The sequence below is a fragment of the Uranotaenia lowii genome, chromosome 1, assembly GCF_029784155.1.
Source record: "Uranotaenia lowii strain MFRU-FL chromosome 1, ASM2978415v1, whole genome shotgun sequence".
Taxonomy (NCBI): domain Eukaryota; kingdom Metazoa; phylum Arthropoda; class Insecta; order Diptera; family Culicidae; genus Uranotaenia; species Uranotaenia lowii.
In genome coordinates this window covers 134914632-134941835 of record NC_073691.1, presented here as the reverse complement: position 1 = coordinate 134941835, position 27204 = coordinate 134914632, and the positions used below count along the sequence as shown (strand labels likewise).

General features: G+C 40.0%; 3 protein-coding genes across 3 annotated transcripts; 2 read left to right on the top strand and 1 right to left on the bottom strand.

Moving 5' to 3' along the window:
* Window positions 1-2184: 2184 nt before the first annotated feature.
* Window positions 2185-17973, bottom strand: LOC129738745 (uncharacterized). The gene is made up of 3 exons (XM_055730005.1): window positions 17130-17973; window positions 6785-6969; window positions 2185-3038 (listed from the first exon to the last, which is right to left on the bottom strand). Exons 1-3 carry the CDS (start codon window positions 17444-17446, stop codon window positions 2263-2265), a joined length of 1278 nt encoding a protein of 425 aa, XP_055585980.1. The 5' UTR covers window positions 17447-17973; the 3' UTR covers window positions 2185-2262.
* A 3016-nt stretch (window positions 17974-20989) lies between these two features.
* LOC129737951 (uncharacterized) lies at window positions 20990-23026 on the top strand. The gene has a single exon (XM_055729123.1). It carries the CDS (start codon window positions 20990-20992, stop codon window positions 23024-23026), a length of 2037 nt encoding a protein of 678 aa, XP_055585098.1.
* Window positions 23027-23043: 17 nt separating this feature from the next.
* LOC129737950 (uncharacterized) lies at window positions 23044-26928 on the top strand. The gene is made up of 2 exons (XM_055729122.1): window positions 23044-23487; window positions 23674-26928. The coding sequence occupies exons 1-2, from the start codon at window positions 23044-23046 to the stop codon at window positions 26926-26928; spliced, it is 3699 nt and encodes a 1232-aa protein (XP_055585097.1).
* The last annotated feature ends 276 nt before the right edge of the window (window positions 26929-27204 follow it).

The window sequence follows — 27204 nt, the reverse complement described above, 5'->3', positions numbered from 1 at the left end:
TGGGGAATGAAGGAAGGATTGTTAGTAAGATATTTTCTAGAATCAATCAACAACCTTTTGTCCCGTTATATTCCAAAAACAAGTTTTGAAAAATTCTGGAAAAAGGTAAGTCAATATCACCAACTATAGAAACCGTCTATACGTCTGCGAATCTATATTCAAATATCCAAGGAAAGGGTTGTGTTAGTAAGGAGAGGGTTATAGATCAGGATCCATTTTTGTAAATGGTGCGATCGTGTTTTCCTACACCTTCTATGCTCCTAGATATTTTCTAAGGAAACTCCTAATTCTATCCATGAGGCAGTAATAAGCTTTAAGAGCTGTTTTGAAAATATTTTGTACGGAAATTTGATAACAGTATAGAAGAGCTTTTTCTAAATCTTCTCTAAGCTAACTTGTTTTCCTAGTCGTTAATCCTGTAACACTGATGTATTTCCAAAACTCCTTTTCAGAATTAGGTTCTTAAATAGTAATTTTATTGAGAATAGAAGATAGAAATGCGAAGCACCTGTTGCAATGTATTCGGGTGTACAGCCTTATATTCCGCATACTCGGCTATTTCCCTTAGCAGATGCATTTTCCCCCGAAATACGCGAGCATGTTAGCGCGTACCCCTTCGAACCTCGGACAGTTAAACACTACGTGCTCTGGTGTCTCTACTGTGTCAAAACAGGTGTCGTGTCCTGCGCTTTTTCGCGACCCGGAATGTCCTTCCGTTAATCCGAACAATGTCAGAATCCCGAACGTCTAAAGCAAGCGTCGAAACTAGAATGGCAGATAAAGCTACGTTCAAATAAATTCGAAATCGTTTGTCCTTTTTCATCACACCTCTCTCTTTTATTCTCCCATATTTTCAAGCAAAAGCTCTTTCCCAAAGCTTCGAACAGAAAATGAAATCTTCGTTCAAAACACTGATACAAATCGATTCATGATACTATTTTGAAATAGTTCAAGATCCGATCATTCAGCATAATATTTTTTTTCTATCTTTTCTCATTCACTACAACACGTTGGGCAGAATGGCGAGGCCACGTGTTCAAAGTTCAAACCGATGGCGGTACTGCATGAAGCATCCGTGACCAGTCAAGAACTGTGTCCTGCAGAAATCTCACCTGTCAGTTGGAAATCGAGGCCTCTCTGGCATGTTTCTGCACATCGGGCATGTGCCTGTACTCGTTCGTAGCAGAAGATATCTTCCTCTAGCAAGTCCGAGATGAGCACCACCACATCAGTAGCTACCGAGGACACTGTTCGGTATACGCTGATCACTCGCAGGTTCATCAGCCGCTGCACACTGCAGAGCTTTTGCAGATTACACTGCCTGTTCAAAACTGCCTTCCAGGCTGCCGCTCCGTACCGCAAAATGGCCGAGGTCACACTGAGAGGGCTGCTGTCGCCATTGCTGCTTTTTTACGGGCGTAGTCGACGTGGGCCGTAAAGCTCAGCCGATCGTCGATCATCACCCCCAGGTACTTTATCGCACGCTTCCTGCTGCAATCGTTCCATATTGTGCTATAAAATCAGGTTTGTGATCAGCACCATCTCGGTCTTGTGGTGAGCCAATCGCTACTGTAGCAGAACCTCTTCGGTTGATGGGCCCGATGCCAGGAGAACCACGTCGTCTGCTTTTACGGGATGAATCATCCAATAGGATGAAAATCCCTGAAAAAAAAACCACGTCGTCTGCGAATCCCACAATTCTCACTCCCGTGGGGAGGCACAGTCTCAGCAGTTCGTCGTAAACGATGTTCCACAATACAGGGCCAAGTATCGATACTTGTGGATCTCCTGCCGAGACACTCACTGTTTCCAGTCCCTCGCTGGTTCTACACTGTAGTTTGCGATTACGGAAGTAACACTCCACCATCCTACAGATATATGCCGGCATCCTCATACGAATGAGCGACGACACAATCGCTGCCCAACTAACGTCTAACAGTTCTTATTACTGTTGATTATTGATACACTTGTTTATATTAAGTCCATTATTATTGTATTTTTACCACAGATGAATTTATACTATAGATTCAACATTCTCAGCTGGATTTCGTTTTCATTCTATGATCGAAAGACCTTTCATCAACCACAAACTTTATTATCTCACTTTTAAGTTAATCTTATCAAGAAACAAAGATATAAAAAAATCTTATTCTAGTACATTTTTTGGTAATAAATATTTGGCATAATTTAGTAAATGCTGAAACGCACTCAAAATTGCATTCGAAAAATGAAATAAATGTTTCGTTTTGTTCTCTTAAAACACTATGATTCATCGGACCATGCAAAGTTACGGTACCCTGAAGTCATCGGAAGTGACCTACCGCTTCGGTCTGCATTATCCGACGTCACAAAAGTATATCCGTCGCCCTTGCTCTTCGCGGAAGCTGGTGCTGCACCACTGCTCGGATCCTTGCTCTCATTTCCCTTCGCATCCTTACCTTGTTCTGTTTCGTAAAACTTTCGTTCAAAAAGCCTTGTGGTGCGATCCTTCAGCATTTGCTGTTTCTCAAATTCATAGAACTTGTCCACCAGTGACGAAGCCTGGGACTCCAAACGTTCGTCCAAATTCAGATACTTGTCCTTCTTTTTGTAGTAACCTCCACTAGTTCCCTCATCGTTCTGACTGCCATGATGATGATTACCGCCATGATGATTGCTTCCCAAACTGCCATGATCATTTCCGTATCCGGGTCGATGGTTGCTAACACTATCACTTTGGCTGCTGGCCGCATAATGATGGTCCCAATCGGGTTTGTCGTGAAGTGCCTCTCCATATCGGAACGGTCTATGGGAAAAGCCATACCCGGAAAGGCCACTAGCACCACCTAGTCCTCCGTACGGGAAACCCAATCCAATGCCGGGCGAAAAGATGCTGCCATAACCGAATAAGCCCGAAACGAAGAGAGCTATTTTTCCCAGTATCAAAGCTTTCTTGCTCAGAAGAATTAGCCCGCCGAAAACCAGCGGCAGCAGGGTGGCGAGATTGAATTTCAGCCCCAGCAGGAAGGGAACAACAAAGTTTCGTGTCAATATGCGAGCTGTGTGGTGAGAAAACAGAGAAAGTGGTGAAAGTATTATGGTTGAGCTTTTAGAGTATTATGGCATTTATTGGGTGGCAAATGAAAGCTCCGGATAACTGTTTCCCTATAGCTTTGAAAATTATGTATTTCAAATGGGGTGGTTCTTTCTGTGGTGAGGAATGTAAATAGTTTGCAAAAACTAATAAAAAATTGATGCACGTTTACCAAGGGTTTGAGGTTTTAAGTTAATGATGGGCAATAATTAATTGATTCAAATATTTTTTTCGATTGTCATGACCACTAGTTTTGGTGTTACTAACATAGTCAAAATAAAACAGTGGGTATTCTGAGAGCTTTTCGATCGACAATTGCTCTCGCTAAGTTCTTTTGGAGGCATATGGAGGATCAAACCGATGAAAATTTTAAAATGCATGGAGTAACTTCTGTGTTCGTTTATACCGACCTTGAAGTGTCCGACCTAGCAACTTTTTTTAAAACCACCGTCTACTAAAATTTGTCGGTTCTCCTCCAGTCGGTCAATGAGTAGCCTTATAAACATTCCACCAATGAAAACGTTTGAGTTAAAGACTATTACGTACAGTGAGGGGCAAAATAAAGTGTCCAAATTATTTTTTTTCAATTTCTTTTATTTTTCTGGTTAAAATTCAACGAAAATGCATCGTAATCATTTTTTAAATATTGTTTATTATGTTCTTTTCAATTTTTGTTAATGTTGCGCTGTTAAAAAAAAAGTTTTTCTGATAGAAAAAAAACAATTAATATTCCAAAAAAAAAAACAGGGGCAAAATAAAGTGTCCAGATCGGTACAGCTTCAAATTGATTCAAACTGAAGGCAAACAAGAAGGATTTAATAATGGGTATGGCCTCCTTCGGCCTTCAACACCTCCTGCAAGTGCTTCGGTATACTTTCAACAAGGTTGTGCAAGTGTTGTGGGTCGAGTTCCTCCCACGCATGCTCCATGGCATCAAAATAAGTATTTTTAATTTGTCACACCAGTCTTATCAATCAGAGCATCGAGGATGGCCCACAGATTTTCGATGGGGTTCAGATCAGGACTTTGTGGGGGCCATTCAAGGGGTTTGATGCGGCAGGAACGGGAAAATGACTTCATCAGATTGGTAAGTTGAAAGTATTGTAAGTTGAAAGTATTGTTATATTCGCCGAAGTCAAGTGAGATGTATTTTTCATCGTATACCTACCAAACTTGCGGTCATGACACATAATTTTTATTTGCAGTGTTTCCAAACAACATTTGTCATGGTATGACAAGTGTTACATAACATAAATTGTATTTTTATGTGCTTCTACTCAATCAATAAAGGAACTTATTGGTCCTAGGAGAAAAAATATTAGTTGGTTGTTTTATAATGAATTCACAGCAATTTACAACAATTAAAAAAAACGTGATCGTTACATATAATTTTTCGCCTGGAGTCTTCAATGAAGTATTACAGTAAAGTGACTTTTATAAAAAATGTTTTTTTTATTAGCTCCCCTTTTCGTCTGGAGTCAAATAAAAAATCCAAATGTGTTTTGTTCTTAAAACAAAGAACCTGAGTTCTCAAAATTCAGAAAAACCATGAACTTTAGTAACTGAATAAACAACACAAGGCTTGAAAATCTTAATGAAATGAATCTGGGAAAAATAAGATTAAAAACATAGAAATATTCATGTTAAGAAAATCACTCAATGATATTAGCAACTCAACTATGAGATCCTTTTTATAATATTTTGAAAATGATCATTTGGAAAATGATATGCTGAATTCAGGAAATTTACTTCAATGGTAAAAAGGATTCAAATTTACCTTTTTTGTCGACCGGTTTCGGGCTCGATGTTTCCCATCTACAGAACGATGTCGGACCGTTCACACGAAGAAATTACTAGCAGGATCATACCACGAGTGTCGTAGTATTCGTCGAAAGAAGGTTCCTTTATGAGATTTTTCTTTTGGTGAAGGTGAAAAGCGGCGACATAATTGGTGGGTCATCTGCGTTCATTAGCGGTTTCTCGGAAGTACTAATGAACATTGACTTCCATGCGTTCAAATGTGAGGCTTTTCTTACACATTTCCTATAGATCACTTTTCCAAATTTATGGAGTGATCCATTTCCGTTGCGTGGGCGGCTACGCTGGATTCATTGGCCCTGTTGTTGTCTACGGCATTCTTATGTTCTTTAAGTCGAACTTTAAATTTGCGACGAGTTTGGCCAATGTAAACAGCTGGGTAACTCGATTATATCCCAATTACCCGAAAACTTTTGCCCATAAATTTTTCCCAGAATGACAAATTCCCGAAATCAAACCCCAGAATGAACCATTTCCCAGAAAAAAATTCCCCAGAATGCACTATTTGCAAGAATTTTTTTTTCTCAAAATGGACCATTTCCCAGAGTTTATTTTCCCCAGAATGGAACATTTCCCACAATGGCACAAATCCCAGATTTTTTCCTCTAGTATTTTTATTTGCTTTTTTTCTAATTCTTGTAAATTTCATTTGATTCGAAATTTATTTTTTCAAGATGATTTTTTATATGAAACTACAGGTTTGAAATTTTCCATATAAATTTATTTTAGTTAGATTAAATATTGTGCTTTGTTTATGGTTTGGGTACTTTAATTGATTTAATGCCAACCTTTCAACTCCATTTCCGCGAGCTTTGATCACAGGACTTTAAAACTTGCAGGATGTAAACAATGCACTATGAACTAAATCCACCCAAATTTTCATTAAATTCTACCCATCAATTAAAAAGTAAGAGCAATTTCAAAGTACGGCAATTTCATCGTGGACATCCTCTAGCTTATTGAAAAGTTAACGATGCTATTTAAATCGCTATCATAATATCATTTAAAAAAAAAAAATTATAAAAAATGCAGTATGTCCGACGTCAATGAATATTGAGAACTTTTGGGGAAATTATACATCGTTTTTCTGTTTTATTCTGATTTTTTCTCTAAGCAAGTGTTATGGGTTTACGGAAAAGGATTACATCAGTTCTTGTCATAAAAACGAACCGTGATATCATAACATTTTCAATTATTATTTTTTTCAATGTTGAATAGAGACAATTGTTTAGTTGTTCCGAAAAAATTTTTCTTCAACTTGATTCCGTTAGTCCTTGATTGAGTTGAGTTTTTTTGGTTTTAAAATCACTTTTGTCAATAAATTAAAAATAAAGAAGAACTTTGAACATGAATTTTCGAACACTCATTAAAGTTAGGGTTAACGGTTGGAGTTGGAGTTAATCAAAATCATTGTTTTGAACCCAAAATCACTCTCATATTAAATTTGGTTTTATGGAATAATAAGATCTTAAGCTATACAACAAAATCAATATGGAACATCTCTCGTTCACAAATATCTTTCCATGCCATATTTAATCCATTTACTTGATTATTTCTTGAGTTTGCTAACAAAATTGTGTCCCTAATCTTATGTACTCACTGGAAGGAAGGTGGTTTCTCAAAGAATCATAGAACCATTTCTCCTATTGAAATACTTTTCCGATGTGTCATAAACTAAATTTAGAATTATTTTTTCTTGAATTAATTTTCGGTTTGTTATAAGCAATCAACCCGGGAGTTAGCATTTTTTTTATCGCGCTTTTCTTTTTCCATAGGCCGCCCCAAAGCAACACCCACTATACTGCACCCACCGAAAGCTTTCGTTCAACAACCCAAGGCCAAACTTTCTTCACCATAATCCCATCGAAAAGCTCATGTTCATTCTCTCCTCACCTGTAGACTTTTCCTCGTGAAAGCTTCTCTCGTCATTCAGCACACCGGGATCCATCACGAATTCGAGCACTCCGTTGGCGCCGAGGGTGGGCCCAATTTTCAGCTTCAATCCTGGGTAGATGATGCCCATGTCCCACATCAGCTGCCGCTGAGATATCATGGCACCAGCGTTCTCCAGGATTCCGCTAGATATGTTTAAAAAATAAAAATAAATTTTTTTTAGTAGTAAGTGTTCCTTCAAAGGAAAATTAGTGTTATATACATAGTTTTTCACTAGGGGTGCACGGATTCACCGCATTTCATCAAACATTGGACTTTTTGCAAATTTTTAAACAGCATTTTGACAAATCTTAACTTAACCAAAGTCAAACCATGTCTTGCATGTTGAGACATAACGATTTTTCATTTTAGTTCCGTGTTTTCATTCCTGAAAAAGAAATATTTCAATATCTTGAAATATTATTATTTATTTATTTATCATTTAAAAACAGGTTTTGGCAATCGTTTATTTTTCTAATAAGATGGTATTTGGATCATCAACCAAGAAATTGGTATGCCAGGCGTACTGGGTTCGATTCCCGATATGGACAAGAAAACTTTTGGATTCGAATCCCATAAGTAGCCGACAGGTAAGATGTGTTTCCTCTTGTAACTAACTGTATAATAATAATATTCTATCAGTTGGCAGCTGGCCAGGTTTTTACAAGGGTGCCGGAATACCTGTAAGTAAACTTGCATTGGAGATTTGTCGAACCTAATAATCTAAGAATGCATGTGAACACATACTTAGGAAAAAATTGCGGTGAATCCGTGCACCCATGGTGGATAACCAACATATACAAAATATTTTGTGGACCCATGTTGAAATATCATTTAAGTTATTCAGTTTCATAGCTTATGTCTTCAGATTTGAATAAATAAGTACACAATTCATAATTATTTTACTCATACTAGTTTAGTATAGTGAACCTACATTAAAGAGAAGCGATGTCTCAAACACAAAACTCCAATCGATACAAAAGAACTTTCCAATGTTCCATTTTCTTATATTTTAACGAAATTTTTCAACTCAATCATTGAAACAGGCAGCTTTCCTGAGTGCCTTAAAATAGCCAAAGTTACTCCTATTTTTAAGTCAGGTGATTCGGATGATGCTAATAACTACCGGCCAATTTCAACTCTTAGTGTTTTCAGTAAGGTGTTTGAGAAATTAATGTTAAAAAGAATTATACATTTTCTTGATCAAAACAATATTCTTTATAAACTACAATACGGTTTTAGACCTGGATCTGGCACACTCGTTGAAATCTCTGAGTTAGTTGACTTTATAATTAAGGAAAGCGATTCGAAAAATATAGTTGGTGCATTTTTTTTAAATATGTCTTTATTCGTAACAATTCATCATTACATTTATATTACATTATTTCATTATATTAGGTGTTCAGTTCAATAATGAACTGTCCAGAGCCCTATTGTTCATTAATCACTAAAATTTATTTATTCGACTTAAATTTGCTGAGCACAATCAAGAATTTTTGTGTAGGAGAACATCCTGTACTGTCAAAAAAAATTTTAAACTTACAACTAAAAACTATCCTAAAATTAAATTAATTATATAGAGAACGAATCTCTGCAATGGAAGACTGCATCGATTTGCCTCTGAAGTTGGAGATAATTTTGTTGGCCATCTCTTCGATAGATTCCATGCCCGCAATCCGATGAAGATCTTCTGTGCTGTGCCAAGGTGAAGCCGCAAAATCATTTTCAGAACCTTGTTTTGAATCCTCTGGATGGCTTTTTTCCTCGTCGCGCAGCAGCTAGACCAAATCGGAACTGCATACATTATCGCTGGTCGGAACACTTGCTGATAAATAAGCATCTTATTCTTTAGGCAAAGTCGGGATTTTCTGTTGATGAGAGAATAAAGAGATTTAGTGTATTTATTACATTTAGATTGAATATCTTCAATGTGATTTTTAAAAGTAAGATTCCGATCAAGTGTGAGTCCCAAGTACTTCACGTGATCAGACCATTCTAATGAAACCCCATTAAAAGTTATGGAAAAATTTTCATTAGGTTTTAAAAATTGAGCTCTTGGCTTATGGGGAAATAAAATAAGTTGAGTTTTGGAAGCGTTAGGAGAAATTTTCCACATTTTCAAGTAATTCAAAAAGAAATTTAAATTTTGTTGCAATCTACTGCGTACCACCCGTAAATTTCGACCTTTAGCTGAAAGCAAGGTATCGTCAGCAAACAATCTTCTACCCTTTCCTTCTGGTACATCAGGAAGATCAGAAGTGAAAATATTGTATAAAATTGGCCCAAGTATACTACCCTGAGGGACACCAGCTCAAATTGGTGTCCATTCAGAGCATGAATTTTTATAGCTTACTTGTAAGGTTCGGCTAGTCAAATAATTTTGAATAATTTTGGTGAGATGTACAGGAAAATAAAATCGAGCTAAATTACTACTAAACCTTTGTGGCAAACACTGTCAAAAGCTTTTTCAATATCAAGAAGAGCAACACCAGTTGAATAACCTTCAGATTTGCTAGCGTTAATCATATAAGTTACACTCAAAAGTTGATGTGTAGTAGAATGTCCCTGACGAAAACCAAATTGTTCATCAGGGAAAATAGAATTCTGATTAATGTGAATCATCATTCTATTCAAAATAACTCTCTCAAATAGTTTACTTAAAGAAGGAAGCAAACTAATTGGTCGATAACTTGAAGGCTCTGAAGCACTTTTTCCAGGTTTTAAATTTGGAGTTACTTTGGCATTTTTCCATTTATTGGGAAAATTAGCCAAGTGAAAACATTTATTGAAGATTTTAACTAAAAAATTTAAAGTGCTTCCAGGCAACTTTTTAATAAGAATATAGAAAATCCCATCTTCCCCCGGGGGTTTCATATTTTTAAATTTTTTGAAAATCAATTGAAGTTCATCAATATTTGTCTCACAAGAACTTTCAAATACATTTTGTTTAGAAAGAATTTCATCAAATTCAAGGGAAATTTGAGCATCAATTGGACTTATAACGTTTAAATTAGAATCATGAGCAGACTCAAATTGTTGGGCCAATTTTTGAGCTTTTTCTGCGTTAGTTAAAAGAAGTTTATCTCCATCTTTCAAAGTAGGAATTGGCTTCTGGGGCTTTTTCAGAATTTTAGTTAATTTCCAAAATGGCTTTGAGTAGGGTTTTAAGTCCTCTACTGCTTTTGAAAAATTTTTCACTACGAATAAAATTCAAACGACGTTTAATTTCTATTTTGAGGTCGCAATAAATAAATTTCAAATAAGGATCCCTAGTACGTTGATATTGGCGTCGACGAATGTTTTTCAGTCGTATCAAAAACTGAAGATCATCATCAATTAAAGGTTGATTAAATTTATGTTTAACTTTGGGTATTGAAGCGGCTTTAGCATTGACTATTGAAGTTGTCAAATTTTCTACAGCCAAATCAATATCTTCTATTGAATTAAGTGGAACGTTAACATCCAAATTACGTTCAATAAAATTCTTATATCGCTCCCAGTCAGCTTTTTGAAAGTTAAAAGTTGATTTTAAAGGGTTTTCAATGGGACTTTGGGATAAAGAACAAGTTACTGGAAGGTGGTCTGAATCGAGGTCCGCATGAGTAACTAATTGACTACAATGCTCGCCTAAATCCGTTAGAACCAAATCAATTGTGGAAGGATTTCTAATCGAAGAGAAACAAGTATGCCTATAAGGACCTGCAGAGCAGTCAGCAGAAGTGAAATACAAATACAAATACAAATACACCCCCACCTTGTCGATCAAGTCGATCATTTCGCAAAATTTTAAAGAAAGCGTTGCTTTTCAAGTTATTGTCTGGTTTAAAAAAAGTTTCAGTGATGGCAGCAATATGCATGTTTTGAGTTTTCAAAAATAAAAAGAATTCATCTTGGTTAGCCAGCAAATATCTAGCATTCTAATTCATAATATTTAAACATCTATTTGGATCCATGAAGGAAGTACCGTAAAGACATAATAATTTTGTTAGCATAATTAAAAGAAGTTTGGAAAGCTTCAAACATTGAATTTGCTTTCAACATAAGTTGCATCATTTCCATTAAATTTTGATGCAAAAGTTTTAATTTTTCCTCAGTAATCTCACCCAAATCAACAAAATTGTTGGGATCAGAAAATGAAGGAGAAGAACAGGTATTTGAATTTGAATTTCGGGGACTTTCCCAAGCCTTGGCATGAACGTTGAGACTTGGTTTTTTCCCATTTTTATTATTTATGCCTGGAGAGGGCAACCCATTTTCAACCACCTCTGAGAACGATAAACAACGAGTCTGTGGCGCAGAATCAGCACAGGTAACATTAAAATCACTTCGGGTATTACCCAGCCGTGATTCCAATGTAGGCCGGGGCTGACCGCAAACAGGCAGGTTGTTTGCCGGCCTGAAACGTGAAGACGAAAAAGAGGAAGGAGGAGAAGAAAATTTTCTGACAACTTTGGGATTTTTCCTTGAAGCGATAATTTTTGCCCTAACGGGACAGTCGAATTCGAGGAATGATTACCTGCGCAATTCGCACACTTGAAAAATTCTGTTTGTGGTTTACCACCACCAAAAAGGCATTTAGGGGCCGTTCAGATACCACGTGGACAGAAAAATGAGTTTTTTGACCCCCTCCTCCCCCTCCGTGGACAAGCGTGGACATTTGGCAAACCCCTACCCCCCTCCAAGGATGTCCACGTGGACACATTTGAAAATGTTTTTTTTTGAAATACCTATAATTTGACAGTTAGAAAACACCACTCTTTGCCTTTTTGTTATAGAAGTGGCTGATTTTGTAAAACCGAATAAAAATTTAATGATATAAAAAAATTAAAAAATATTAAATTTCTTAATCATCATATTTATCACTTGCTTTCAAGTAACTACTTATTGGAATTTTGTTTATCGCCGCGCTTTAATGTGAATTGAATCATCGACGTTTTTCGGCGGATTTTAGAATCAAAACGTTATTACCAGTTGTCCAGACGTTTCGAGCTACTATGGCTTTTGCTCCTCTTCAGTGGACACTAAAATTATATTTTAAACAATGAGTGTTTAACTAAATTTACAATATTTAAAATCTTACAAACTACTGGCCTTCGTCTATACTAGTTTGATTCGGGACATTTTGTTTTGATTTTCGTTTACATTTGTATGTTAGTGTTTGTGACAATTTTTTAATTACAGTGTCGTAAGCTGTCTTAAAATTACAGGAGTCTATCTGCCTATTGACTACATTGTTGTCACCTCTAATCTTAATGTAAAAAGTTTTAGCTGTGATTTTTGCATTATGCAATTTTGCAATTATTATGCAATTTTCCGGATTTTCAAATAAAATATCCAAATTATAATTGAATTTCAATTTAAATGATCAGGACATCGAAACAATCTAAAAAAAAAAAAATTGTTTAACCCAAGTTTAAGCTGTACTCGTTCTGGCTTCTGTCTTCTGTCAGTTTTGTCATCAATATTCGCTCAATGTTTCATAAAGGCGAATCTAGCGGTTTACTGAAATTTCATAAAATGCAATCAAAATCTATTTATTTTTCAAATCTTAATCTTCTGGTTTATGTATTTAAATTTCTTACATTTGCAGTCTCAGCCTTTTGAAGTTTTACGCTAGGATAATCAAATCAATCCTGTTAACCCTTCATTTCATGATTTTTTATTTTTTCTTGAAAAAATTCTCAATAGTGCGCAATGATGAGTACATGAAGTTAAAAACTAAGAAAAAATATAATTTTCACACATTTCGAGTATTTAGCCAAAATATTAATTGTTGCAAATTTGCAACAACATGAAATGGTTAATAACCATTTATACCATTTTGTTCCTCACACAAGACAGCTAGAACTTAATGTTTACTCTTAGTTAATCTTGCACTAACCATAGTTTTAGCTCAAAAACTTCGTAAACCCAGTGTCTGGACACCATTTAGCTGAGGGTAGAACCTATGTATGCTGGTTATCCACCATGGGTGCACGGATTCACCGCAGTTTCTACCTAAGTATGTGCTTACATCTATTATTGAGATTATCTAAGTAGATCGACAAATCTCCAGTTCTTTTTCAGTAACTTCATTTTTTGTGAAAGATTCTATGTGGTTTTATGATCTTCGTGTTCATGGTTCTTAAGCGCAATATACAACAATCTAAAAAAAAAGTTCATTCTCGGCTGACAACAACGAATTGAAAAACTTTTATAACAGAAAAGGTGATTATTGTACATATTATACTTATTTGCAAAGAACCAAGTAACTTGAAAATCAGGAAATACAAATTGTTGAAGAAACAATTTGCATTGTTTATTGAAACACCAATAATAAAAAAAAACAAAAAAAAAACAATATTTTCAATATTTCCCAGTAAATAAAACCCATGGATAAAATACCTTTAAAATTCACTCATATAACTTTGGTTGATTTTTTTTAAATCATAGGTTTATTTATTAAGGCAATTTACTTATAAGTTTCATTTTGCCGAGTGGAGCACTATTTAATCCATATTAGTAGAGGAAGGAGCCGTTATAGTTGCGGTGACTCAACTGTTAACTTTGATTCTAATTTGGAAAAGGGAAGGGGAACGTTTAGGGTTCAATATCGAAAACGATTTTCCGATGGTACACATTCAGAATAGTTAACGGAATTATAAGTAGAACTAAAATGAAACTGCTATTTCACCATCATGCACCGTTTCCTTATCACATTCGTTCTGAAAATATTAATACTGTAAACATTAATACTGTTTAAATGATAAAAAGTAATTGAATCACATTATGAAACTCATGTTACAAACTAGTGTACTACATTGTATAATGTTGAGAACATAGAATGCATTTGCATTTAAAAATTCAATGTACTAGTATGGAAAAAAGTATGTTAATAATTAATTTACTAAAAATGCGAAAATATTTATTTCGAACCCAGAAAATCTTTCCCGGGGATCACAATATAATATTTAAAATCATAGAAACTCAGCGCTCGTTGTATTTGAAAAATTATAGATTCAAACTATTACTACAAAAACTTCAACTACTCAAAAGTCACAAATTTGTACTGAATGTGACCCTTCGGAAATATATTATCGAACTTAATAATCTGAGCATACATTTGAAAAAAGAAACTGCGGTGAATCCGTGCACCCATGGTGGATAACCAACATACAACATACATACATATGTGACCCTTTAGAAATACAATTTTTCAACCTTTATGCAGGATTTCTAACGAGGTTTCGTAATTAATGCCATTGTTTTTTAATTTTATGATACGAATGGTTGATGATCTAGTCAAAAGGATTTTTAACTGTTTTTTTTCCATATTTCTACAGTTGGTGGCCATTTTGTTCAGTTAGAGGATAATGGATCTGCATTGCTTAATTGTCTCGATAATATGATAATATAACGTTAAATAATAATACTTTCATCGGAAAACATATACACATATACAAACGATGAAACTTACGAAAACACACTTTGTAGCCCATATACGTAACTAAAGGTGCAACCGTTGCATGATGTTGCAAATTTGCAACAATTAATAAAAGGCCATTATATCAGACAAAAATTAAAAAAAAATCTCCAAATTGTATTCAATTGTGTTAATTGCATTACTGAGAATGCAAAAATATTTTTTCCAGTCAAATTTTTTTTTCCTCGGTGCGAATTGGACTAGGTCAAAATTCTGAAAAATAGGCCTTTTTTAACATTTCATATTTTTCAGATTGAAGTTGGTCTAGTTTGTACATATATACTCGGAAAGTCATTTTTTTTAAATTGAACCGTATCTTGAAGTTAGAAATATGATTGCCAGCTCGAGCTCGAGCGTTACGAATTGTGACATAGGGGAGGGGGGGAGGTATGCTCCTCGTTACGTAACGATTTTTTCCTTAAAAATTTCAGTTTAATCGCAGCTATTTTGAAGTAATGCAATTTTTGCAGAATGATAAACAAACCAAAACCAGCTTAAAATTTGTAAGCTTCATGATTAAACTGGTTTGTAACCTTTCCTCTTTAATGATTCTGAGATAGACTCTTTTAACTGTGTATGGGATATCCAAGAAATAATCGCTAGAAAATGTGTACAATTACCCCCAAGAACTCAATTCATCCTTAAGACGGAAATTTTACTATTTTTCTTAGTTTGCAAAAAGGCAATTTTGGTTATTCCGACGAGTATTACTAAGTGGAGTATATTTTGCATAACAAGTTATGCTCTTTGAACAAAATAGATTAAAGAAGGTAGATCATCAGTTAACAAGCACACAACAACTATTAATAAGACAATCATATTATTCTATCAGAGAGTTATCATCAATGAGTACTAAGAAGCGATTTGGATAGATATTAATTCCGTTTCGAAGAAAGTTACAAAAATGTATGTTAAAGTCTTTTCTTACCATAGAAAATTATTCAAAAACATGAAAAGATGGGGGGGGGGTTACTATCAGCGTTACGTAATTTTCATAGGGGGGTACGTTGAAGCGTGACGATTTGTGACATACGGGGGGGAGGGGGTCAAAAAGTGCAGTTTTTGCGTTACGTAATTTATGGATGCCGCCTTAGCTTTGTCACTGTTCCGAATCTTCCAATTTTTAATGGCACGCAAGAAGTAATCCCAATGGATGTCCGTAAGAATTGAGGGGAAGAGGTAATACACGTTCTTGTTCCGGAACTCCATACGGTCGCCAAATCGGGACGATCAATTACCAGATGTAAATACGGGAATTCAGAGCGGACGATCCGTTTTATTTAACGCCGATGTTTCTGAATTTCTCCTGCACTCATATGTTCGGCTGTGAAGTTGCTCGAAACCATACACTTTCATTTTTGATCACTAGCGATGATTATTCCACATTTCTTCTAACCAACCCAATTCTCTGCATGTTCGTATACCGACAAATCCTAAAAATAACATTGAAAACATTTTTGCGTAACAGTTCACAAAATAATTGCAAGTTTTCAAAATAACACTACGGAGCCGACATTGCAATGGGGTTTGCATATGGTTGGACAAAGCCAATATTAGGCACACAAATTTACATCATTAAGACTTATTTTTAGGTTGAGACGTGATGTATTGTTGCGAACATGTAAGTTAGACGTGGAAGATGTTAAATTAGATCATATTTGAATATAGATCAAACAAAATTATGTCTCGAAGCGTTTCTGGCTCATGGACATGTATTAAATCTATCATAACTTTAACAAATCTTGATGAAATTCCGCCAAAATTTGACCGAAAGTTCGATTATAGTTGAGCAACAAAACGGATCAAAAAAATTGGGAGTCAAGTGCTTGAAGCGCCGCACAGCGGTCAATCCGAGAACTTTTTCTTCAAATTTTCATGACTTCGCATCGAAAATCAATAATTTCATAACGAACGACACACTTCTGCCCACCATAAATCAACTAGGGCTCATTGTCTTGAATGTAAATTTCAAATGAAACCAAAAGCAAGCGAAAAAAATTTATCTTGTTTGAGTTATAGGGTTGTGAATTTTACCAGTCATTTTGATTGGTCACGGTCTGAGTGTCCGTGGCGAAATTTTTCTCGCTTATTTAAAGAGCTAGTGAAATAAAAAATACACAGTTTTGTAGAGATTCAAAGTTCATGAAAAGTCGTATTTTTTGCAAATTTTTAAAGCGAAGTATTTAAAAGGTATTCAACAAACAAAGTGTCCAACCAGTCATTTTGACTGGTGCGGTCTTTCTAGTGTTAAGCCGTAGTCTAAGGGGCCTCTACCCTACTATGTACATTAGGGTGTCCCAAAATTGCATAATGTCTGGAAATCTGGGGGCTCACCCTCCAAATGGTAGATAAAGATATGCAGAACCAACTTTTGTATAAGGCTGACTAAAAAAAATCATGTATAGAGGTTCCGCAAGCGCGATCTTTGAAAAAAGTCCACTTTCAAAATATTTGATTTAAAATAAATTCTGGCTCCAAAAATTTTCACAATACTTATATATTTTATATTTTTTGGGTTAAAATCTACACGCAAAACATGAAAATCGAACCAAGTTTGTAGCAAAATTTAAAATAAGCAAGTATTTTCAAGAAAAATTTATTTTTGGTCCAGAAATTTAGTATTCAACTGATCAAAATGTGTACCAAGCGTTAAATGTTTTTAACAGCAATGCCATTAAAAGATTCGAGTTTTTGTGCCCTTAAACTTTGCCGAACAAAGCATGTTGTTTGTTGTAGTGAGTAAGACTTAGTAAGTCTTATGAAAATTATACTAAGCATTTGCCTGAGTGAACAAATAATACATTGGAGCAGCCCGAAACGCTGCAATTCGTAAACAGCACTCACCGGAAATCCAACGGATCGTGGTCAATAATGTTTGGAAGGATTCTGGCCGACGGGTTTGTGTCATCCTTGATCATCATAATGCCTCCGGCCAGCGTCAAATTGTTTGCCTCCTCTAGGAATTGCAGCGAGGCAATAGCCTGCTGGCCAGCACACTGCAGAAGGCCTGCGTTCGGGGTCGTTTTGATGCAGTAATCAAATGTTTCCAACTCGACGGGTTCATTTAGCCTGGAATCAGCACGTTTAATAACGGACATCATCACGACGGACATGGCACACCAAGCTCCGGCCAATCCGAACAAGTTCACTGGGGCAAACATGCTGTAAGGCCACTTTAAGGTTCAGTTTAATGACACGGAATGGATAATGAAAAGTAGAACAATTTTCTTCTCTCTTGCTGTGGTCCAGTTTCCTTACAGCATCATCAACAAACACTCCTCCTGTTCCTGCTGCACGTTTATTTTAACCAGGCACCTTCACCCAAGGCGTTTACATCCTTTGAACATGGTTTCTTGCTTTTATTTCAAGGCAACAGATGACAAAAAAGTTTTCACTCTGTTATTTTCCACTCATTCAACCCCATGAGCATCAAGTGATTAAAATCGCTCCTAGTGGTTCACTACAAAGCTAAGGTTGACCCTCTTCAGGCTAGAAGAAAAAGGTAACCTCTCAGATTGTGCAATCTTTAACTGGATCCTTTTCTCCACCACCAGAAGATGCTGTGCTCAGCTGACAGCTCTATTCAGACACTTAACACTTGCGGCTTATCAGAATCTTTGAAACTGGAGAACTTTCCGAGCTCCCGGTCACTAATTGCTCCCTCTTGGCAAACAAATTTGCTTGTTCACGGTTGAAATTTTGCACGAAAACTGAAAATCCTTCTGAGGGTACCAGTTGTATATATAATAATGCAATCTTTCCAGCACAAAGTTTTCCTGCGGAGATCCATAGCCGAAAATTTCGGTTGGCACGGTTTAGGGTGAATTGGGAAACCGGCAAAGGGGGTGAGAACTAAACAATGGCGGGTTTTCCGTGGTTCCATGAGCACTGCCACCGTCACAGATCCGCCGAGATGGAACCGTAATGGCTTTGCGAATCTGGTTGGCATAGTGCGAGACTTCATTATGCCCGGTGATTTACTTAGCTAAGCGAATAGTGGGTGGAGGCAAAGATGTGGTGGCCACCTCGTGGGAAAAAGTTACTTGTCAACAGAGGAAACCTCAGCCAATCTCTGCCAGTGTTTGACGAACTGTTAACCACAACTGTTGATCCAATTTAAGTGTCATACCGAACTACCCTTTCGTTGTTTAGAACTTGCTTTTGTTTTGCAGTAACTGACTAACCATATAATTTCATGAGGGTAATGCAATAATTAAGCGACTACGACAAAGGCATATTTATCGAGTAGGTACAACTATTTGATCTCACGAAAATTACATAAATGTTATAATTTGAACAGAATATTAACATTTACTAGAACATGCAAAATACAGGATAAACTTTATTTTAGTACTTATTATGAATGTGATATAAATGAAATAGGGTGAAAATAAAGTTGCTTAACTTTTTTAAAAATTCTTCAAAATTGCAACCCTGCTTAATTCACTTACTTACTTAATGATCCCGCGCCGATCCACCGGTGCATAGGGCCGCGGTAGCGTCTTCGCCTGGTCCCAGTCAAGATTCTCGTCGACAGTTCGGTTTTCAGCGGCTAGGCTTCGCCGCCACAAGTTTCTGGGTCTGCCTCTTCTTCGATGACCTTCTGGATTCCAATCTAGCGCCTCTCTGCAAATCTCGTTTTCATCTTTCCGCAGCATGTGCCCAATCCATCTCCACTTACGTTCCCGAATCTCGATTTCTAGCGCCCTTTGATGACACCGGCGTTGTAGTTCCTCATTTGAGATCCAGTTGTCAGGCCACCAAGCGCGGATGATATTCCGTAGGCAGCGGTTTACAAATATTTACTTGCAGTTTTCGCGTCGTTACCACATATGTGCACCAAGTTTCACACCCGTACAACAATACGGATTTGACGTTTGAGTTGGAGATTCGGATTTTTGTTCGTAGAGAGATCTGGCGTAACCGCCAGATGTTTCGGAGACTCGCAAATGCAAATCGGGCCTTTCTGATCCGGGTTTCGATGTCTTTCTGGGTACCACCATCAGGCGTTATCTGGCTTCCAAGATATTGGAAGCACTCCACTTTCTCAACTTGCTGCCCAGCTACCATGAAACTGGAGGGATTTGCTGTGTTGATCTCCATCGACTTGGTCTTTCCGACATTGACTTTGAGCCCTGCTGAACTCTCGGTGAGGTCGTCGAGTTTGCTCTGCATATCCGGTTGTGATTGGGCGAGCAAATCAATATCGTCAGCCAGGTCAAGGTCGTTCAGTTGCTCCATTATTGAAGGATTCCACGGCAATCCTCGGTTCGGTGCACAGTCGATCGATCCAGTCAGAATTTCATCCATTACGATGAGAAAAAGTAGCGGTGATAAGATACATCCTTGTCTCACTCGTCCAGCAGTTACCGAGATTGGTTCGGACAAGACACCATCGTGCAAAACCTTGCACGAAAATGCCTCGTATTGTGCTTCGATGAGATGGACTAGTTTCTCAGGGACCCCTCGTCGCCTTAGAGCCGCCCAGATGTTTTCATGGTTAAGTCGGTCGAATGCTTTTTCTAAATCAACGAACACCAGCAGAAGACAGTCCTTGAATTCGTTGATTTGTTCCAGTATGATCCGTAGCGTTGTGATGTGGTCCACACATGATCGTCCGGATCGGAATCCAGTTTGTTGCCGTCGGAGTGTAGCGTCAATTTTCTCCTGGATCCTGTTCCGGATCACTTTGCAGAGTACTTTGAGGGTTGTTCAGATCAACGTTATGCCTCGCCAGTTACCGCACTCTGTCAGGTCTTCTTTCTTCGGGACCTCTACGAGTCGGCCGGGAATGTTGCAGTATCCCAGATGTCAGCGAAAAGACGGTGCAACATTTGTGCTGACAGGGCAGGGTCGGCTTTCAGCATTTCAGCAGGGATGCAATCGAACCCAGGTGCTTTGTTGGATTTCATGTTTTTGATTGCCGCTTATATTACAGCCAGCGAAGGCGCTTCCGAGTTGACGCCATTTATCCGACTTTCTGTTGGCGCTTCGAGCTGCGGATTCTGTTGGCCATCACTATTCGTGACTCGGAAGAGTTGTTCGAAGTGCTCAGTCCATCGTTTGAGCTGTACTGTTTGATCGGTCAATAACTGACCTGCTCGGTCTTTCAGCGGTATTCTCGCATTAGTCCTTGCACCACTGAGGCGGCGAGAAATGTCATAAAGTAATCAGTGTGACGACGGGGTCCCTCGTCGCCGCAACACTTCTGCACGCGGCGCTGCACTGGCTGTCACATCTGACGTACGCGAGAAGAAAAGTCATCCGTGAAACAGGATAGAAAAATTGTTAAGTCATAGTTAAACCAGAAGGTAGATTCTCGACTTTTCGTTCAATTAAAATTAAATAGTTCCCTAGTTCATCGCAGTTCAAACTTTGCTAAATTTATTTAGTTCTGATAATTCTCGGTCGTAAGTACCTTTGCTACCTAGGAGTTTTTTATTGTATTCAGCTAACAGTGAATATATTATCCAGGCACAGAAATATCGCGTGGGAATAGCCGACTCACTTCCGATCAAGCTAAAGGTTGCACCGTAAAATGTAAGAATTTCTTTTCCGTAAATGAAAATATCATATTATAATAAATACGAAATTTACAGCTCGAAGCTGACCAACCTATTTGCGTCTGCTAACCTGAACCGGTGATAACTTAACCTCTTTCAACCTAACAAATCTTCGAGATTTTACGTTTTGAGGTTACGGAAATGAATGATCGTGCCAATACCAAAACTTTCGACTGCCAGTCGTGCGATCGACCCAACTCAGCCGAAGATGAGATGGTGCAATGTTGTATCTGCAAATTGTGGCAACATTTTGGATGTGCAGGAGTCGATTCCCGGGTGAAAGATCCGGAGGTGAAATACGTCTGTAAGATGTGCGCTGCTAGCCAGAACACTTCCGAAAAACCTTCGGGAAAGGACAAATCCAAATCTAAGTCCGGTAAGTCTGCTCTCGGGTCTCGCCGAAAGAAGCCGCTAACGGATATTCCGGAGAGTGTTTCATCCAGTACTCGAGCTGCAATTATGACGCAGCAGCTGAAAATGGTCGAGGAGGAACAAATACTTCAGGAGCAGGAATTGGCAGAAAAAAGGGAGCAAAAACGGCGTGAGCGGGAGGAATCCGAACGCCAGCTTCAGGAAAAAAAGAAGCTCGCCGAAGAAGAGAAAGCACTTCGAAATAAACAACTGCAGGAAGAAGCGGAGATGAGTAAGTTAGAGCAGAAGCTGAGGAGAGAATCGCTTGACAAACGGAACCAGATCGTCAAGGCGCTCGCTACCAGCACCCATTGTGGTTCAATTTTGGGATCCGTCACCAGTTCCAACCGCGATTCACGATCGAAAGTCCAGAGTTGGTTGGACAAATCGGAAGCCGCAAAACAGGAAGAGTTTCATTCGGATATGGGCCTCCAGGTTTCCCCCATATCCGCAGCCCATCGTTCAGCGATATCGGTCTGCTCCAGAATTCCTGTCCCCACGAACAATTCCTTTATAAGATCCCACATCCTCAATTCTAAATCTCAAACTCCGGCTGTCTCTAATCGACCAGTTGCTCCGCGCACCAGACTCTCTCAAGAACAAATAGCCGCGCGTCAGGTTCTAGGAAAGGAACATCTTATCTTCGATGGAAACCCGGAAGAATGGCCAATTTTTATCAGCCATTTCGAGCAGTCGACAATTGACTGTGGTTTTACGGATACGGAGAACATGCTTCGGCTACAAAAATGTTTGCGTGGTCCAGCGTATGAAGCCGTAAGAAGTCGTCTTTATCTCCCTTCAGACGTGCCGCTCGTGATATCGACCTTACGAACATTTTTCGGCCGACCTGTGCTTGTCATCAAATCGCTGCTGAATAAAATCCATCAAGTACCACCACCAAAACTGGATCGCCTTGACACTTTGATGCATTTCGCACTAGCAGTGCAAAATTTCGTCGGCTCGCTGATTGCTGGTGAACAGAGGGAGTATCTTGCAGACCCGATTCTCGTGCAGGAGCTTGTCGAAAAGCTTCCTGTCCCATGGCAAATGGAGTGGGCTGCTTTCGAAATTCAACACCAGTCCGTCACGTTAGAAACGTTTGGCGAATTTATGTCTGTATTGATGACCATGGCCAGTAGAGTCTCTTTCAAAAGTCCGAGCTTTGGAAACATTACCCAATCGGATTCGAATAAGCGTAAGCCGAAAGAAACGGGACTATTGTATACCCACGCACCCGGATCGGATGCACCGAAAGTGACAGATGTTGCTTTGCAAGTTCGCCATCAACAAAGTAAGCCTTGCTTCTGTTGCGGACGTGAGGGACATCGGGTAGCTGAGTGCCCACAATTTAAAGCAGCCAGCGTGGACGAGCGTTGTAAATTAGTCCAGCTAAAGAAACTATGTAGAACTTGCTTGAATAGTCACGGAAAGTGGCCTTGCCGGTCCTGGACAGGATGCGGAGTTGAAGGATGTCGCCATAAACACCACACACTTCTCCATCCATCAACCAACAACAACCAGAATATCAGTTTTTCCGCCAGTCACGTGTCCTCGGAAGATTTGACCTGGGCACTTTTCAGAGTGGTTCCGGTTGTCCTCTACGGAAAGAGTCGCTCTCAACTGATCTTCGCCTTCATCGATGAGGGCTCGTCTTACACCCTGATAGAAGAATCCGTTGCTAATCAACTCGACTTGGATGGCCCTAAGCAGCCGCTCACTTTGCAGTGGACTGGGAATGTAACCCGGGATGCTGTTCCTCCCGGCTAGTGTCGCAGCTAGTGGAAATGAATATTTCCGCGAAAAGTTCTACTCGCCAGTACCAACTGAACCATGTTCGCACTGTTCGTCGTCTAATGATCCCCTCGCAAACTTTAAAATATCGTGAGCTGTCACGCCGCTTCCCTCACCTACGTGGCCTTCCGGTAGAAGATTTTGAACTCGTTCAGCCACAATTGCTGATAGGTCTGGACAATCTACGACTTTGTGTACCATTGAAGCTCCGTGAAGGCGGCCCAAAGGATCCGATCGGGGCAAAGTGCAGATTGGGTTGGAGTATATACGGATGTGTTTCTGGAAATCCGACCACACCAGCCGTCTTAAATCTACACCTCGGGGCGATATCCGATCCAGATAGGGAGATGAACGAACAACTGCGTGATTACTTCGAACTGGAAAGTTCCGGTGTAAAGATTCCGAACAGTATTCTTGACACCGAAGATGATAAACGGGCGAGGCAACTCCTGCAAGAAACAACACGACGATTGGAATCAGGTATCGGATTCGAGACTGGACTTCTTTGGAAGACTGACGACCTGAATTTTCCTGACAGCTACCCCATGGCTTCCCGTAGGGAAGAGTGCTTGGAAAGATGATTTGCACGGGACCCACAACTGGAGGCAAAAGTTCGTGAGCAGATAGCAGACTACGTGCGTAAAGGGTATGCGCATCAAGCCACATTGGAAGAGCTGACGTCTGTTGCACCGGAACGTGTGTGGTATCTCCCTCTGGGCGTCGTGACCAATGCTAAGAAGCCAGGAAAGATCAGATTAATCTGGGATGCGGCAGCCAAGGTTGGTGGAACATCTTTCAACTCGAACCTTCTCAAGGGGCCAGACCTCTTAACCCCACTTCTGCAAGTTCTCTACCAGTTCCGCCAGTTCCCTGTAGCAGTGTGCGGCGATTTGATGGAAATGTTCCATCAAATCAAGATTCGATTTCCCGATTGCCAATCTCAACGGTTCCTCTTCCGTGAGCACCCAACGGCGAAGCCAAAGGTCTACATCATGGACGTGGCCACATTCGGTTCTACGTGTTCCCCGTCTTCAGCCCAATTCATCAAAAATCTCAACGCCCAAGAGCTCGCTTCAGAGTATCCTCGCGCAGCTGTAGCCATTGCAAACAACACCTACGTAGATGATTACTTGGGCAGTTTCATGTCGATTGACGAAGCGGTGGAGGTCGTAAATGAGATAAAGCTGGTGCATTCCAAGGGCGGTTTCACGCTACGACGCTTCTTATCCAACGAAGCGGAAGTCTTGCGAGGAATCGCAGAGTTTGCTGAAGTCGAAGACAAGGTTCTTACTTTGGAGAGAGGGGAGAAGTCAGAATCGGTGCTGGGAATCAAGTGGCTGCCGAAAGACGACGTTTTCATCTATTCATTTGCACTTCGAGATGACCTCAAACAAATCCTGAACGAGCAGCACATTCCTACTAAACGCGAGGTCCTCAAAGTAGTAATGAGCTTATTCGACCCCCTCGGTTTCATCTCGTTTTTCTTAGTGCATGGGAAAATCCTCATGCAGGATATCTGGGCCCGAGGAACGCAGTGGGACGAAAATGTTCCGCATGATCTCTACGTGCGATGGCGAGAATGGACGAATCTGTTTCCAGACTTAGACAAAGTACAAATCCCACGATGTTACTTTCCATCTTCATTCCCTAAGAATCTCGAGAATCTGCAAATACATGTCTTCGTAGACGCGAGTGAGGCTGCTTTCTCTAGCGTGGCCTATTTTCGCTTGGAAATGGATGGAGCGGTTGAAGTTGCTTTCGTTGGATCCAAAACTAAGGTGGCTCCACTCAAGACAGTCTCAATTCCTCGACTCGAACTAAAATCCGCTGTTCTAGGAACACGTCTCCTGAATTCTATATCAAGCCAACACACCTTTCGCATAGGCCACCGATACATGTGGAGTGACGCAGGAGTCTGCCTAGCGTGGATTCGTTCCAAGGATCACCGAAAATATCACCAATTTGTTTCCGTACGGGTCGGTGAAATTCTAATGTCAACGGATCCCAGAGACTGGAGATGGGTTCCATCAAAAATGAATGTGGCTGATCAAGCAACCAAGTGGAAAGAAGGACCACAACTATCGATGCAGAATCCGTGGTTCCGGGCACCAGAGTTCTTGTACGAACCCGAGAAACAATGGCCGAAAGAGCGCACTGTCCAGACAACAAGTGAAGACCTTCGAACAGTGCACTTAAACCTTGGGCACTTCTCTCCAAATCCTGCAATCATCGACACAACTCGCTTCGACTCCTGGGCTAAATTGCTTCGAACCACGGCCTTTACATTCCGCTATATTGACAACTTCAAACGGGACCTAGTCGGTGAACCATTGGAGCTCAGATTGCTCACCCAGAAAGAACTCGAACGCGCTGAACGCCTGCTTTGGAGAATTGCTCAAGCAGAATCGTATCCCGAGGAGATTGCGCTACTTTCCGAAACACAAGGCCCCCCTGAAAGTCGTCACAGTGTCGTCAAGAAGTCCAGCACCATCTACAAGTATTGGCCGTTCCTGGATGAGCATGGTGTTTTGCGAATGCGTGGCCGTATCGGTGCTGCGCCATTCGCACCGACAGAAGCTAAGTTTCCCACGATTCTCCCCCGAAAGAACTATATTACATTTTTGATTGTCGACAGATATCATCGTCGTTTCCGACATGCAAATCGGGAAACCATCGTCAACGAGATCCGACAACGTTTCGAGATTCCCAAGCTGAGGTCCCTCGTCTACAAGGTGGCGCAGAAGTGTTCCTGGTGCCAGGTGATGAAGGCCCGGCCGAAACCGCCGGCCATGGCACCACTTCCAAAATTCCGGCTGACAGCATTCGTGCGCCCTTTCACATCGGTAGGCTTAGACTATTTCGGGCCAGTTCTCGTGAAGGTGGGCAGACGCAATGAAAAACGCTGGGTGGCCCTCTTCACGTGCCTGACCATCCGTGCTGTACACTTAGAGGTGGTTCATTCGCTAAGCACGGAATCTTGTATAATGGCAGTTCGCCGTTTCGTTGCGCGTCGTGGTCCGCCGAAGGAGTTCTGGACGGACAACGCTACTTGCTTCCAAGGTGCCAGCAACATTTTGAAAGAGGAGATCGCTGCAAAGACCAACGCCCTGGCTCTCACATTTACCAGCGCCGAAACTAGCTGGAAGTTTATTCCGCCGGCCACTCCACACATGGGCGGAGCGTGGGAGAGGCTGGTCCGCTCAATCAAGGTAGCGAGCGGTGCTATTTTGGAAGCTTCTCGCAAACCGGACGACGAAACGCTGGAAACCATCTTCTACGAAGCCGAAGCAATGGTCAACAGCCGACCACTCACCTACATTCCGTTGGAGTCGGCCGACCAAGAAGCGTTGACCCCAAATCACTTTATATTGGGCAGTTCAACTGGAGCGAAGATTCTACCGACGGAACCCGTCGACCACCGAACAACACTCCGCAGCAGTTGGAAGCTGGCGCAATATATAACCGATCAATTCTGGACTAGGTGGCTGAAAGAATATTTGCCCATGATCTCTCGTAGAACGAAATGGTTTGAAGAAACCAAGGATCTGGAAGTCGGTGATTTGGTTATTATGCCTGACGGTGGGCTAAGGAACCGGTGGATCCGAGGTAGAGTGGAGCAAGTATTTCCTGGACGAGACGGCAGAGTGAGAGAGGCTTTAGTTCGAACGACTTCGGGTACCTTCAGGAAGGCAGCCTCTAAACTGGCTGTTTTAGACGTCGCCGAAAGATGTGAACCTGAAGCAGTGGTTCCAGATTTGCACCAAGGTTCACGGGCGGGGGGATGTGACGACGGGGTCCCTCGTCGCCGCAACACTTCTGCACGCGGCGCTGCACTGGCTGTCACATCTGACGTACGCGAGAAGAAAAGTCATCCGTGAAACAGGATAGAAAAACTGTTAAGTCATAGTTAAACCAGAAGGTAGATTCTCGACTTTTCGTTCAATTAAAATTAAATAGTTCCCTAGTTCATCGCAGTTCAAACTTTGCTAAATTTATTTAGTTCTGATAATTCTCGGTCGTAAGTACCTTTGCTACCTAGGAGTTTTTTATTGTATTCAGCTAACAGTGAATATATTATCCAGGCACAGAAATATCGCGTGGGAATAGCCGACTCACTTCCGATCAAGCTAAAGGTTGCACCGTAAATTGTAAGA

Bases quoted from the DNA above. Each gene is read 5' to 3' on its own strand.
- LOC129738745 (XM_055730005.1), bottom strand. From the start codon at position 17,446: ATGTTTGCCCCAGTGAACTTGTTCGGATTGGCCGGAGCTTGGTGTGCC. The intron at 6,970-17,129 runs GTGAGTGCTGTT...AAACATATCTAG, and splicing joins CACGATCCGTTGGATTTCCG to CGGAATCCTGGAGAACGCTG. The intron at 3,039-6,784 runs GTGAGGAGAGAA...CTCACCACACAG, and splicing joins TCACGAGGAAAAGTCTACAG to CTCGCATATTGACACGAAAC.
- LOC129737951 (XM_055729123.1), top strand. From the start codon at position 20,990: ATGAATGATCGTGCCAATACCAAAACTTTCGACTGCCAGTCGTGCGAT.
- LOC129737950 (XM_055729122.1), top strand. From the start codon at position 23,044: ATGAATATTTCCGCGAAAAGTTCTACTCGCCAGTACCAACTGAACCAT. The intron at 23,488-23,673 runs GCGAGGCAACTC...GTTCGTGAGCAG, and splicing joins ACACCGAAGATGATAAACGG to ATAGCAGACTACGTGCGTAA.